This window comes from Crinia signifera, chromosome 1, assembly GCF_055691185.1.
Source record: "Crinia signifera chromosome 1, ASM5569118v1, whole genome shotgun sequence".
NCBI classification, from domain to species: domain Eukaryota; kingdom Metazoa; phylum Chordata; class Amphibia; order Anura; family Myobatrachidae; genus Crinia; species Crinia signifera.
The window spans coordinates 374,773,440-374,790,008 of record NC_139217.1 but is presented as its reverse complement, the minus strand read 5'-3'; the positions used below and the strand labels follow the sequence as shown (position 1 = coordinate 374,790,008).

At 44.4% G+C, this 16,569-nt stretch overlaps 1 protein-coding gene across 1 annotated transcript in view; it reads right to left on the bottom strand.

Moving 5' to 3' along the window:
• The window catches only part of IFT81 (intraflagellar transport 81), a 121,765-nt gene extending 106,253 nt beyond the window's left edge, over window positions 1-15,512 (bottom strand). The window contains exons 1-3 of the mRNA XM_083151380.1: window positions 15,401-15,512; window positions 14,905-15,069; window positions 11,901-12,004 (exon numbers count right to left, since the gene is read on the bottom strand). Coding sequence (XP_083007506.1) covers window positions 11,901-12,004; window positions 14,905-15,048 — 248 coding nt within the window. The 5' untranslated portion in view covers window positions 15,049-15,069; window positions 15,401-15,512. The remainder of the gene's footprint in view (window positions 1-11,900; window positions 12,005-14,904; window positions 15,070-15,400) is intronic.
• Window positions 15,513-16,569: the final 1,057 nt, after the last annotated feature.

Here is a 16,569-nt window from a genome sequence, read left to right as displayed (position 1 = left end):
CCATGCACCTATTGTATCCCCCCTCTATGTCCACTGGGATGGGTAAGTATGAACAAGTCCATTTAAAAAAAAAAAAGGTGAAGAACTTAAGTTGACCTTTTTCATGACAACTTTTTGCTTGTGGCGACCTTTTTGACCATGTCAACCGTTTCGATCTTTTGACTGTCAACCAATAGCAATCGACCTTTTGACTGTTGACCTAGACACTGTCAACCGAATGAACACATCCCGCTAGAATACAGATGAAGACATCCTCAGTTCCTGCTGCGATTACACAGGTAGCACAACAACTAGTGTTTCCAAAACGAGTACGCACATACACGTATATAGGAAATCAATAAAAAATGTAAACTGTATTTTATCCACTCCACCAATTCTGTGTGGGATCCGCAGGGATGTAGAAAAGTATTATTAATTATTATTATTACTACTACTAATACTATGTCAAAACAAGGGCCCGATTCAGACCCGCTCGCAGAGGAAAAATCATTCGATGGTTACTCACGATCTAAAGATTTTTCCTCTGTTCGCTGCCGAAAGTAAGCCAGGACTTTCTTTTCAGTTGACCAGTCTTCTCCGAATTGGGGGCGGGTGTTGACGTCATGTGACATCATCTGCCTGCGCTGAGCAGGCAGGGGTCCCGTCCAATGTTTCTATGGGCATGCCTACCGTTTTAGTGTGCACGTCCATGAAACACCAGATATCCACCCCAGAACGCCAGCTCCCTGTCAATCATACAGCGAGCGCCACCGCAAATGAAAGTTTTGCCGAAGGCACTCGCTGAGGGGTCTGCACATGCACATTAGCGCCTATGCAGATGCGCACGGCCCTACCATCGGGGAAAGGACTCTGAATCAGCCCCCATGTTCGGATCCCAAAAACTAATGGTGTGTGATTTCAGGTGCAATGGTTCATGCTGCGGTACTACAGTACATTGCTGCATCCAAGTTATATGATTTTATATATCCAGACCAAAAACCAATACATGAGGGTGTTTTTACCAAAACCAAACCACAATGATGATTTACTAGCAAAACCACGGGGGTCTGCACACATCTTTGGTTTAGACTAGCATATTGCATTTACCGGATCCAACGTTTTTGGGACTTCATTTAGCTCTGGTTTCCAGTACAGTACCTAATGCGAGTTATCAGTTGTTTATTTGCCAGACAAGATTGGAGATGGTTAAGCAAGGAGAAAACATTAAATTAGCCAAAATGGTATTAACAAGTCTGGATCATCAATAACTTAATGGGGCATGTAAAATGTGTAAGGGTATACATTACTATAGAATAGCTAGTGTTCACTCTAAGATTTTTTTTAGGGCAGGGAACATTTTGGTACTTGTGTATTATCAGGGTGCCCAATTAGCATACGCATACTAGCGTACTGAAATCGCATTGCATGTCCCGTTTTAGTGCCGTGCGATGCGATCTCAGTAGTTAATATGGTACTTGTATATTGGTGGCTGTTACGCAGTTAGTGTAACTGTGCTGTCAGAATCAGAGTAGGCAACATAAATTGCGTAGTCAGTAAGAAGAAGGGTTCCACTCCCTGTAAGATTCAGTCTGAGGTGAATTACTGACAGGAATGTCTGCATCACTGAGAGCTGCAGGAGAAGTGACAGAAATGGCTGCAGAACCTGTCACAACTATGTTCACCTTGCCGAAGACAGAGGAGGAGGCTGTTCTTTTCTTTCAGCAGCACAATTTGTTGCTGGTCACGCAGAATTGCATTAACGGGCACCCTATGCGCTTATCTGTGAAAGAGTGCAGGTGGCGGTGCCATATAGAATTATGTCGCAAAGTGAGCCTTAGAGCAGCGCATTGGTTCCCGGGGAAACGTTTATCCTTCCTTACACTTATCAGATTCATCTATTCCTGGGCAGAGGAGCTCACATCTATTGCATACTGTGAGCGACAACTGCAGTTATCCAATAAAACTGCGGTCCTCTACAACCATTGGACGCGGGAGGCCTGCACCGTGGACCTTATGGCGCAGCCCCAGCGGCGTATTGGTGGTCCCGGTAAGATCGTGGAAGTGGATGAGAGTCTTTTTGTCCAAAGAAAAAGCAATGTTAGACGGACGCTGCCTCAGCAATGGATATTTTGAGGCATTTCATGGGAAAGTGGTGAGTGCTTTGTAACTCAGGTGCAGAAACTGGATGCCAGCACTCTGATGGCCGCCATCAATGAATTCATCGAGCCGGGCATAACATACTATAGTACAGAGCAGCTGGAACAGACCGGATATCAGCATGCTCGGGTTAATCATCGTTTTAACTTTGTGGACCCAGACACAGGTGTTCACACCCAGAACATGCAAATGGCGCAGCCAGCACCAAAGAGGCACGGCACGCCACCATTAGAGTCCTACCTGCAGGAATTCATGTGGCGGAAGACTTTGGGTGCCGATAACGCATTTCAGCGTATTCTTCATGCACTTTCGCTGCTTCCGAAGGCATAGTGACCGTTTTATTAAGTTTTTTGCTTCATGAATTATTATTTATGTTCTTTTCCTTGATTTATTATTATTATAGTATTTATTGTGATTAATGTGATTTAATTATTTAATATGATATTTAATTATTATTTATTAAGTTAATTCAAGTTAGCTGTTAACACATGTGAATGTGTTCCTAAAACACCACCACTATCCACGTCATCCCGAAGCGTGGCGAGGGGACGCGCTACGCGTCCTCCCAACCTTTTCATACCCCCCACTATCCACGTCGGCGTGGAGTTGATTTTATATAGTGTGGCAAGCACAGCGAGCCAGCGAGCCCAAAGCGCGGCAAGCACAGCGAGTCCCGCGAGGGGATGCGGATTACTTTACATGTATTCTGCGTCCTCTCACCACGCTTCGGGCTCGGTGGCTCGCTGCGCTCGTCACACTATATCAAATCCACTCCGCGCCGACGTGGATAGTGGGGGTATGAAGAGGTCGGGAGGATAAGTAATGCGTCAGCTCACGCTTTGGAGTGACGTGGATAGTGGGGGTGTGAAAAATACAATTGTATCACATATACACTCGATTTTGAGTATAATGCGATGCAATGCGATGCAATGCGATGCGATGAGCGGTCAGGGTGCAGTGAATAAAGTAACTAGTGAGATTGCATCGAATCGCAACTCACAGCAGGAAAACGTGCCATGCAATCGCATAAGATCTTGTGTGTGATGTGATTCTATGCGATCGGCGGGCAGGGTGCAGTGAATAAATTAAATAGTGAGATCGCATCGCATTCATCGCATGGCACTAAAACGTGCAATGGAATGCGATTTCATTACGCACAATAGCCCATTAAGAAAGTAGTGCGTAGTGGGCGGGTGCCGGACGGGGCCCCAACAGTCAGGATCCCGACAGGCATTTACCCGGCGTCGGGATCCCGACTGTCAAAACACCGACAGCCGGGTTCCCGATGGCCGTCGGCTATTTTCCATAGAGATAGAATAGGTGGTTCGTGTAGCGAGCCAACGCGCCAGCAGCGTGGCGAGCCCGCAAGGGGCTTAGTTGCGCTCACCATGCTGTCTGGGTCTGGCCAGTCAGGATCCTGACGTCAGGCTAATGACTGTCGGGATCCCGACTGTCGGACCCCTGTACCACACCCGTAGTAGGCACCGTGCTAATACACAAGTACCAACATTTTATATTCGCAATTTGCATTAGAAAAAATTATATTAAAAAAAATTGCACACTGCACTAGGATTACGCCCATTAAACATTGGCATACTCTGCAATACCCATTACATATTCCATCATAATGACAATGACACATTATGGCACACACTGTAATGCCTCTTACATATTATACCACACACCAGAATGCCCATTACACATGATGGCATACACCGTAATACCCATTACACATGATGGCACATACCAAAAGTTCTCAGTGGCATGTCAGCGTGGCGGGGAGCAGCATAAGGGGGCTCATTGCCACACACAAAAAGGGCAGGGTGCATTTTGAGGTTTTAAAACCGGGCAGGGTGCGGCACCCTGAAAAAGAAGCTTAGAGGGAACACTAGTAGTTATGTAGATCCAACAGTGTGTTCGTAAGTGTACTGGTTTAATTGAATGTGATCTACAAATATATCTTGATAATTAAGTCAGTCGCCAGTAACAAACTACCACTCAACAGTACCTGGAATAATAATAAAGCCAAAGAACCAAGACAACTTGTTATGATATCAAAAAAGGGATTTTTCTAAGAACTTACCGTTCAAATCCCTTTCTCTTTCAATGGTCCTGGTGACACAGCTCAACACTGGGATGTAGGAGGGTCCGAAGGAGCCAGGCACCTATCCTAAAGTTTTCAGAGGGTAGGCTCCTCCCCTACTGCATCCCGGACTCTTCAGTTCAATCTTTCAAAGCCACTGGAATACATTAACTCAGTACAAACGCCTGCACATATTATATGCACATTTTTTAACAATAACTGTTTATTAACCAATTTAACATGAACATCATGAACACTGGCATACTTACTGAGCGTAAGGGAGGGATCGCTGTGTCACCAGGACCATATCAGAGAAAGGGATTCGAACGGTAAGTTCCTACAAAAATCCCTTTTTCTCTTTCAATGGTCCTGGTGACACAGCTCAACACTGGGACGTTCCAGAGCCGGTCCTTTGGGTGGGTACGCTCAGGTCTGCAGCTCTCATTACTGCTCGCCCGAATGATGCGTCCTCCGACGCGAACTCATGGAACCTATAGAATTTGGCAAAGGTATGAACAGATGACCAAGTGGCAGCCCTGCAAACCTGCTCAGCTGTTGCCCCATGTCGAACCGCCCAAGAAGTGGCAACCGACCTGGTGGTATGCGCATTAATCCTGGCCAGAACAGGCCTTCCAAATTTTGTGTATGCAAACGCTATAACAGAGCGCAACCACCTTGCAATGGTCTGCTTAGATGCAGGCCAACCAATTTTGTGTATGTCGTACAATACTAACAAGGTATCAGTCTTTCTGACACTCTTAACTCTTTCCACATAAATGCGTAAGGCACGCACAACATCCAAATTCCTCAATTTGTCCCTTTACCTAGAACCCTCTGGTGGTTGAAACACAGGCAGAACTATCTCCTGATTTAGATGGAAAGCAGAGACTACTTTTGGCAAAAACTGAGGTACCGTCCGAAGAACTGCCCTATCCTCATGAAATATCAGGAAAGGAGACTTGCATGACAATGCTCCTAACTCTGACACCCTTTTTGCCGATGCCACTGCCAACAAGAATACCAGCTTCCATGTGAGAAACTTAAGGTCCGCCGACCTTAATGGTTCAAAAGGTGCCTTCTGAAGGCATTCCAAAACCAGTGACAAGTCCCAAGGCGCTACTGGTTGTTTGTAGGGAGGTTTCAACCGAGACACCCCCTGTAGAAAAGTTTGAATTTCCGGTAATATAGCAATCTTTTTCTGGAAGTAGATGGACAAGGCCGATATCTGCACCTTTAATGATTGAAGGCTTAACCCAGAAGAAAATCCATCCTGCAAAAATTCCATCATTTTTGTCAACTTAAAACGTGATGTATGAGCCTTTCGTCTCTCACACCATCGAATGTAGGTCTTCCAGACCCTATAATAATTTGCCGCAGACACTGATTTCCTGGCCTTTATCATGGTGTTAACTACTGCATCTGAGAATCCTTTATTCTTTAGAATGGTGGTCTCAATAGCCAGGCCGTCAAAGTTAATCGAGCTGAATCCAGATGATTGAACGGTCCTTGTTTTAGAAGGTCTGGCCTCAGAGGTAGACGCCACGAGTCCACAGACAATCTCTGAAGCCTCGAGTACCAGGACCTCTTTGGCCAATCTGGGGCCACTAAGATCACCGGGATCGCCTGGGCCTGTATTCTCTTTAACAGTCTCGCCAGCATTGGAACTGGCGGAAAAACATATAGGAGATTCCCCTCCCAGGGTATAGTCATGGCATCCACTGCTTTTGCCAGTGGATCCCTTGTTCTGGCATAAAATCTGGGCACCTGATGGTTGAACCTGGATGCCATCAGGTCCACATCCGGAGTTCCCCACTTCAAGGTAATCTGATAAAATACTTGGGGATTTAAACTCCATTCCCCTTCCTTCAGTTCCTCCCTGCTCAGGAAGTCGGCCTCTATATTCTCCACTCCTGGTATGAATATAGCTGAAACTGCTGGAACCTTCTGTTCCGCCCACAGGAAGATTCTGGACACCTCCCACATGGCCAATTTGCTGCGTGTACCTCCCTGGTGATTCAGATACGCCACAGCTGTGGCGTTGTCGGTCTGAATCCTTAAAGGGAGTCTGTGTAGCCTTTCTCCCGCCAGAGAAATCACTTTCCAGACAGCTCTCAGTTCCAAGATGTTGATCGGTAAAGCCGCCTCCTCTGGGGTCCACAAGCCCTGCAGCCGCAGGTCCAAGACCACTGCCCCCCAGCCCCTGAGACTGGCGTCGGTAGTTACAACCAGCCAGCTCCAGGACTGCAGTGACCGACCCCACTGAAGGGAATCAACGTCTGTCCACCATTTCAGGGAGGCTCGAGTCTCTGAAGACAGCACTATCTGCTCTGACTTCATGGTCTGTGTGTTTCCCGACCACGCCGTTAAGATGTTCCACTGGAACACCCGAGAGTGGAACCTGGCAAACTGCAGTGTCTCGAACGACGCCACCATTTTCCCCAGCAGCTTGAGGCACCTCCACACTGATGTGCTCCGAGAGCTGAGAATCTCCTGGACTAAGGCGACCAGATCCCTGGCCTTCGCCTCTGGTAGAAATACCCGATGCAGATGGGTATCCAGAATGACTCCCAAGAATTGGAGTCTCTGTGACGGCATCAACTGAGACTTTTGTAAATTTAAAAGCCAGCCGTGAGCCTGTAAAAAACTGATGGCTTCTGCCAAATGACTGTGCAACCTGTCTGCTGACTCTGCTTTGAACAGCAGGTTGTCCAAATAAGGTATCACTGTGATTCCCCTCAGCCGAAGCACAGCCGCCATTACAGACATTATCTTGGTAAATACCCTTGGCGCTGTGGCCAGACCAAAGGGCAACGCCTGGAACTGTAAATGCAGGTCTCCTATCGCAAACCTCAACAGGGCCTGATGTTCTGGGTGTATAGGAACATGAAGATACGCGTCCTGGACATCCATGGACGCTAAAAATTCTCCCTGGTCCAGGCTTAGCAGCACTGACCGTAGAGACTCCATTTTGAAATGGTCTACCCACAAATGGACATTTAGAGACTTTAGATTTAGTATAGGTCTGAAAGACCCGTCTGGTTTGGGTACCAGAAACAGAGTGGAGTAAAAGCCTTTCTTCCACTCTGCCCTGGGAACCGGAATTACCACTCCCTTCTCTAACAGAGAGTGAGCTGTTCCTAAAAGAGCTGTACGAAGTCGAGCTTCCTTTGGTAAAGATGTGGGAATAAATCTTCTCGGAGGAAGACCTTTGAAGGGAATTTTGTAGCCCTGGGCTATAATGTCTAACACCCAGGCATCCTGGTCTAGAGAAGCCCATGCGTCCTTGAAAAGTGATAGACGCCCCCCCACCTTTACCACTGTCGGGCAAATCCCCTGACAGTCATGCGGAGGGTTTGTCGTCTCCTTTGGTGACAGGCTTTTTGTGAAAGGAGCCAAATTTGGACTTCGGGGCCTTACCCCTGGCTGACTGGAACTTTCCTCTAAATGACTGTCCTCGAAAGGACGCACCACCTCTAGGGGAGGGCCGAAAGGACGGCCTAAAAGCAGAGAATCTGGATGTTTGCTTTGCCGTGGGAGCAGGCAGGAATGTACTCTTGCCGCCCGTGGCCTGCTTAATAATCTCTTCTAATTCAGAACCAAATAATAACTTTCCTTTGAAAGCTAAAGTTTCTAAGGCCTTCTTAGACTCATTATCTGCTTCCCAGGCCTTAAGCCAGAGTACTCTCCTGGCATTGATAGATACTGTGGAAACTCTAGTCGCCATTTTAAGTGCTTCCTCCTCCGCTTCAAACACATACTCAGCTGCTGCCTTTCTCTGCCAGCAGCAATACACCAGGATCAGCATGTAAAATGGTGCATAAATCATTAGCCCACTCAATCATGGCCTTAGAGACCCAGGCTGAAGCAATAAGAGGACGTAGGGTGAATCCCACCCCTTCAAATATAGCCTTGAGGTTACCCTCCAGCTTTTTGTCCACAGGATCTTTGAAGGCTGCGCCCCCTTGTACAGGTAAAATAGTAGCCTTAGACAGGCGCGCCACAGAAGCGTCCACAACTGGCACTTTTTCCCAGAGCTCCGCATGAGACTCTGGCATGGGGTACAAGCTTAGGAATCTCTTTGGCATCTGAAGCCTTTTATCAGGGGTTTTCCAAGCCCCTTCCAATAATTCCTGTAAGCCTTCATCAGAAGGAAATGTAACAGCCTCCTTACGCTGTCGTTTAAACACACCTTTAGCAGGAGTTTTATCCTCCACTGAAAGTTTTAAAGCCTGTTTTACAGCTGTAATAAGATCCTCCACCCCTGCAGCTGAGGAATCTTCCAAATCATCACCCTGGTCCCAGGGGATATCAGTATACGCTCCCTCCTCTTCATCTACCAATAAAGGCACCGAGTAAGCCCTCTTAGGGGTCCCTACAGTATCAGCATCCATTTTGTCTAGTAATTCACTAAACCTGTTGATCCCTTTTGCAGTATCCTGCATCACCTGTATGAAGGCAGGATCTGCCTGGGTAAGAGGCAGGGAGCCAGAGGACTGCTGAGATGATGGCATAGGTCTCTGAGATTCTACCAAGACATCACTCTGCCTGTCCAACAATTGCACTAAAGCGTTAACAGACCTGCCCAGGGCACTGGCCCACGCGGGTTCAATCTGCTCTGCCCTCTGGGATTCACTTCCCATGGGTCTCACAGCAGCGCAAGCAATACACAAGCCCCCCTTGGCCATCTGCTCAGGTACAAATTTCTGTGTACACACATTACAAGCGCTCAGTGTAATAAGGGCTCCCTCCCCCAAAACCACAGCTTGTTGCTCAGACATGATGAAAAGTAACCCAAACAGTGCATACAATGTACAACAGCGCTTATACAGGGTTAATGCACGCAGTCACTTATCTGTCTGTCGGTTTCAGATGCGGGGAAACGATGCTCAGGAAATCCAAACACTCTGTCAGGATCTGTAAGCCAGCTCAGCTCAGAAGCTGTAAGCGCTGCACAGGGAGGCCAGACAGCGTCTCCCCTGTGCACAGCGAGCTGACAGGACGCGCTTCTGTCAGATCCTGCTGCGCTATCAGTGTGAGGATTCACTAGAAGAATCCTCACACTGTGCCTACCTAGCTAGAGTGAAAATTAATAAAATAATAAAAATCCCCTAACTACTCTATTTCTTCAGCTGCTCCAGCAGCTCTTTAGAATAGCACCCACTCCAGTGGGCACCTAACACGAACTGGAGAGTCCGGGATGCAGTAGGGGAGGAGCCTACCCTCTGAAAACTTTAGGATAGGTGCCTGGCTCCTTCGGACCCTCCTACATCCCAGTGTTGAGCTGTGTCACCAGGACCATTGAAAGAGAAAGATCTGTATTGTTATCCTTTACTTACATTACGCCACAAGGGATCCGCAGCACCCAATTACAGAGTATATGAATGAGCTAAACAGTGACATTCAGTTGAACACAGTAGAGGACAAGTACAGGGTACATAACCACAGATGCATCAGCAAAGGACACCAGAATAAGTATCAGTGTGGCAGAAAACCACAGGATTTGGGGCCATCGAAGATGGTTTAAGTAAGGGAAGGAATAGAACACAAAGGAAGAGAGCCCTGCTCATGAGAGCTTACATTCTAAAAGGAATAACAAGATACCTGTATCTACTAGTGGTAATAGAGATAATACTCAAACCAATATGTAATACAATACCTAAGGTATAGGTGAAAGAATGGAGATCCCTTCTAGTCAGAGCTAGTGGGTGCCACCCACAAATTAATTTGTATGAAATTAGTGTATGCTTTCAAATGGCACATAAATGCATCACAGTGCCAACATCAGGATAAGTGTATAGCATCACAAAGTATAATGTATGCTGTGCTGTACATTTAGGTCATATACAGTTTTACTGTAGTAGGTAGGTGAGCAGCACTACAAGTTTGTATTAGTCTGTATTACAGAAATAATATGCACTTATGTAACCTGCAAATGGTGCAAGGTTGTATCGTAGTGCCCAAAGCAGACAACCAGCCATTGTAAAAACTAGACAAGCCACACTGCAGGTTGCACAACTGTGCACAAAAATGTCAAGCACAATTTGGTGTAAAAAAATACAATCCATACAGATGGTGCACAACTATATTATAGAGCAATACATGTCCCTTTAAACATCGATATGCGGCACTACAGGTTGCACTGCTTTGCACCACTAACTATATGTTGTGTAAGGCAATCAGAAAAAAAAAACACAGCAATGAAATTGTGTCAAATAACAAAAAACATGTCACTGTGCAACAAGGCTCTGCACAATTATGTAAGGCACACTAAAATTCCAGGTTATGGCAGAAAAGGCAATAGGTAATAACGGACTTCTCAGTAAGTACACAAACACACACATCAGAATATTAACAGGTAATGAAAGTAAATTCCAACTCAAAGCAGATGAATGTTAAGCATATTTGGTTGAATATACTGGGTATAAAGCATATGGTTGCAAGATACAGTTGGGATGAAGAAAGTAATGATAATCCCCTTTGGCATGGAGAACGTAGCTGCTTTGCACCATGGGGTATATCTATTCAGTATAGATATGGGGGTGGGGAAGATGTACCAGCGCACACTCCTATGTATAACGGTGTATGCCAAAAGACAGGGCTCTGTCTATATCAGTGCTGTCATCTAAAAGGTTATATGCCGATATGCAGGGCAAGGTTAAACGTTTCCGACTATCAATTTTGACAGCTGCAGGTGTCACTGCCCTATCTCCACAGCAGGGACAGCACTGTCGCTGGCTGTGGCAGGTGCCTCTTTTGGGCTGTACGAAAAGTTTGTGGGCTCCATAGCAAAATCTTGAAAAGGCCCCCCCGCCCACCATTGTCAATACAATGCCTCTATGGTCACAGAAGAAAAGAGAGAGGGAGAGAGGTGGTCATGGAAAGAGAGAGGGCTTCATTGAAAGAGATGGAATTAGAAAAAGAGGTAGAGGGTGTCAGAGACAAAAAGTGGGAGGAGCAAGAGTGAGAAGAGGGGGAGCAAGTAGGAGTGGGAGCATGGGACTGCCGTGGCGCCAATGGCAGGAGGACAATGGGACTGTGGCGGGTGAGCATGGGACTGCAGTGGCAATGCTGGAGGTGGGAGCACAGGACTGACCACAGATCTACATTTAAAAAGAAACTAAAGGAAATAAAAAAAATCCAAAGGGCACAGGGGTCCCATAGCAGGTGCATCCCATGCACCCTCCATAGTTACACCACTGACTGTATATGTGCTTTTTTTTTGTTCTTTTACTGCATTCAGATCGCAAAATGCATTGTGCTCACTCTGTCTCCTTTAGCGACCCAGCAATATTGCTGACATCTTGCGGAGGCGGGGCGTCATTGGGGCGGGGGAGGATTCTAAACAGATTTATTACCGGTTCGTAATGCCAGGTTGCTAGACCCAGTAAGCCTTCTCAGCTCGCACCTATTACCGGGTTAAACCGACAACAAAAAGTTATGAACCCGGTAATTAGGTGCGATCTGAAAGAGGTATAACAAAAGAGGTATAACAAACATGAATCAGGACCACTGATTTGGGAGGACTGATCATACACAATTGTCAGGATTTGTTATATACACACGAAAGAAAGACACTGCTTTAAGTTTGACGACTAGAACCGCAATACAAAATGTCTACCAAAGAGGAGGGGGGGGGGGGGGGGTCCTTCAAAACCCAATGTCTATGTTTATTGGTACCTACATGTCTCCTGAATTTCCTGCAGGTTTATATTTTAGGATAGCAAGAATGTTCAACATTCTCTTGGCTGTTTGGTCAGGCATTTCCTCACGAATGTCAACAGAATGCTACAAAGACAAAAACAATGTAAACATGAATATTACATGTATAACAGTAATGTTGAAATTGAGTAGAAAACATAGGGTTTTTTTTAAAGCGGCAATAATTTACACTTCAAAACCAGTTTGATTTTGAAGTGTAGATGATTGCTGCTTTAAACAAACTGTCGATTTCTTACCAAATCTCTCACTTTCTGAATCTCTCATCCTGTTACATTTCACCCAAAATATAGACTTCACATACTGTTTTGCATTTTATAACATTTACTGCAGCCTAAAACTCACTCACACATACAAAGTTTGTTGACCACAGTTTCCCAAACTTTACAGTACAGGTTTCTTTGTTTTTTATTCTTTTTAAACCATGAAGCTTTATTCAGATCTATAGTACAGGGAGGAGGAAAAGAAAACTGTAGGTAGAATGAAATAGGTCAACAACTAAAACAATTCCAGTAATCATTAAAAGTACACCACTGAGATCAGACTGCATGAAACGGGATACGGTCACCGTCACTAGGTCTACAAGCATTAGGTCGACATGACTGAAGGTCGACAGGGTCATTAGAACGACACAAGCATTAGGTCGACATGGAGAAGGTCGACAGTCAAAAGGTGGACATGGGGTTGTTCACTTTTCTTTTGAGCCGACATGTGCCATCAGGTTGTATTTCATACCCTACCATCCACTAGGGCGCGGTGGGAGAATAAAATAGTGTGCTGAGCGTAGCGAGGCACTGTGCTCGAAGTATGGTGAGCACAGTGAGCCATGTGAGGGGACACGGTGCTACGTTTCAGTGTCCATGTTGACTGTGTCGTCATTCGGGACAAAAAAAAAAAAGTGAAAAACCATGTCAACCTTTTGACTGTTGACCTAATGCTTGTGTCGACCTAATGACCCTGTTGACCTAACCCATGTCGACCTAGTTCATGTCTATCTAATGATCCATACCCCATGAAACTTGTCCATTGTGTTGTTTTAGACACTGGTGATATATTTTAGAGACAAATCATATCCTATTTATAACATCATGGTGCAACGGAGGACCAGGCTATTTCCAAATTTGGACCAGTTGCTACTTAGCTGCACAAGTAACATATAAAAAGAAAATTCCAAGGAATGCCCACCAAATGTGAAAGTAGCCAACAACAGAGTTTCCCAAAACATACCATTACAGTCAAGTTTTAAAGAATATCCATAGTTAAATGCAGGTGACTTAATAGTAATGCAGGCAGTATGATTGAACAATCTGGACTCAAAGATGGACACCCTTAAACCCTGAACTGTAATGGTAGATTTTGGGAAACTGGTGTTGGCTTCTTCACGTGGAAGAAAAAAGGACAAAAACAAAGGCTAAAAGGATTTTCATCTTCAAGATGAGCCCAAGATAAACCCTCCAAGCCTTCAACTGTGACCATGAATTCCCCAATGCTTCTTTTGTTTCTTATAGTGTGTAACATCTGATTCAACATTCCTGTTGGTATTATTACAGTAGAGGTGGGTATTCAATCCCGGCAGATATTTCCGATCCTTGGAAATATCACCCATTATCGCGTAGAATAGATTGAATTCGATCTATTCAATGTTCTTTTTTTTCTTACTTTCCCAAACATTGCAAAAGTCGAAAAAGATGTTGATTGGTGAATCAACGCAAATTTAGCATCTGTTTCTGTGAATGCATATTCAGCATTTCAAGGAGCCAAAAGTGCAGCGGAAAGTCCCATATGAAAGCGGCTGGGATAGAACAGGTCCTGGACAATAATTCCAAGTATACGAAATATCGGCCAGCATTGCATACCCTACAGAGTGTCCTTTCTAAGATTAAATGCATTGTTCTGACTTATTACTGACATCAAAGGTAACATGTGACAGTGTAGGGGCCCCTGAAGTATAATAGATTGATGAGAACTGCAAAGGAATAGTCTACAAAGAGATAGAAAATAAATGCTGTTCATTTAATGTACATAGGGTGATCTACTACAGCAACTAATGTATTAAGGTGACAAAACAGACTTTCAGTATCCGATGCCATCTATAGAAAAGCAGCCAATATCTGGTGCCAGGAATACAAAACTTGGGTATATCTGATGAAGCACCATATCTAGTGCTGAGAAGACATTTGGTCCAATAATATATGGGACCATAAGCTGGTGGCAGTAAGGCTGCCATACTGTATATTCTTAAAAACAAAGGTTCTCTGAGAAGACTCTCTCCTGCCAATTTCAGCTGTATCCGTTAATGTCAGTGAAACGCTCGGAATTCCCGTGGGTGCGTCCTTCCGGTGCCGCCCCATGCCTGCACTGTTAGGTGCGAATGGGATGGCGACCATTTAGTTCACTGTGCGCATGCGCCAAACATCGCTCCCCCGTGTGAACGCATGGGGGAGTGAATGGTCAAGAATAAGGTCCCAAGCTTGAACCCAAGTGATGCTTTTTTTCATTTCTTATAAAATCCAGTACAATGGAGAATTCAGTTCTTGTGAATCCAGTACTATGGAGAATGCCCACGGCTGCAGGGCGCACTACATTTCTCCTTTCCTGGACCCCAATAATAAATGATCCAGGGAGTCTTGAATCTTAAAGAATTTGCATAATACATTGCGTTAGGAAATACATATACAATACAACAGTATATCTTGTTGGAACAGTTAGTAAATCATAAATCATGTCCCTGTCACTCGCTGTCAGTATGAGAAATGAATGCTTTCTGACAAGAAAACTGCTGATTTGACTTTCATCCAAGCAAGCTCATTCTTTATTATGAAGCAGAGGGACCACATAAAATCCAAAAGTGCAATCGTAATGTGTACTGGAAACAATTTTAGGCAACACCAACATAAGATTAACATCTGCCTTTAAAACACAATGAACAACCCTTTGCTGCTATGTTCGAGTACATGCAACGCAATTACCTTTGAGTCAATTTCTGCAACAACATCATTCAGGACCTGCAACAACTGCATGGGCTCCAGCGAATCAAATGTGATCAAATTAAAGTTCTTTTTAAACGGTTCCCTGTTCAGCTTTTCCACAATGAACTTCAGTTGATCAGTCATTTTTATTTGTAGGAATTAAACCTGTAAAGTATATAATAAGCAACAGATTTATGACATGGGGGAAAGAGCAAAGTGGGGACATTCTTCACGAATTTACCTTGCAAGATAATTTCTGATGATATAGATGTATATATATTGTTTTTAGCTTGCAATAGGGATTGGATAACAAGCAATATTATTAACACCTTTGTGATCACTGAAGTTATATATACATATTGACATCCGTGTCAATGCTTATACCGTTGTTTTTTTTACAATACTGGACATCGCAGCAGCATCAATACGAAGTAATCCTTAATGAACCTGACGCACTTTATAAAAGGGATATAAGCAAGTTTATGTTCAATATTACCTGACAAAGATACAGGACCGTGAAGGAAAAAAGTAGCGTTAAGCAGTTGCCAAGGCGACGCTTTCCGTGTGCAACGTCACATCCGGGTCAAACAGGAACTCGCCAGAGAGTACAGCAGCGCGCTCTCTTTGTAGCGAGCTGTGGTAATATGCTGCCCCCTGTGGAGGAATAGTGCAACTCTACTCTAGCGTTTCAATTAGGGATGGGACATCGAAAGAAAACATCGGTCAAATGATGTTTTTCAACATTGGTTGCAAAACATCATTTAGACCTAAACATTGGTACTGTGAACCAGATGTTAACCGATGTTACCCGATGTTTCGATATTTTTTAAAATAAACTGGTTACCAAAGCATATAATACACTAATAAGCTTCTGAAATGATAAATAATCCCTCTATTAAGTTTATCTTAGTGGGTTCTCCATGATACACTCTGACTCTCCGTAACAAGTTATAAAAAAACATGACTATGCTGGCATCTGTAATAGCAAGCTATTGCTAATTCATAAAAAAAAATTTTTTTTATTTAAATACATTTATCACGATTGTTTTAATATGGAAAAACTTTGGGCCTAATTCAGAGGTGGATGCAGTTGCACTCTCAAATCCACCGCTTAAGTATAAAAGATGCAACATTGCCAACATCAAACATCTGAGCAACCCGATTGTTGCTTAGAATAACCATCAGAACAAAGACGCTGGAGCCAGTGCAACTGCAAATTAATGTTTGAAACACGTCTGCATTTGACAAACCAGCCCCCATCCCCTCCCTCAAATAGAAACTACTGTACCTGTCACTCAGTATCTGCAGCTGCTGTTACTAATAAATCACTGCACAGAAATAAACTGTGCACATGTCTGCATCCACAACTGAATCAGGCCCTTTGTAAGGTGCTGTAATATGCTTGCTGCATAATAATAAATCAATTGATAGATTGTAAGCTTGCGAGCAGGGCCCTCATACCTTTGACTGACTGTAAATACCCAGTTTGTTGTATCACTGTCTCCTATTGTAAAGCGCAAGTGAATATGCTGCTCTATATAAGAAACTATTAATAAATAAATAAATATGAAGGGAGTTCACCACAATGTCACTACTAGTGACTATCGTATTATACTGTTCATTCTAGCACCCGCTATCTTTGAAAACCCATACAGTTCCTCTTCC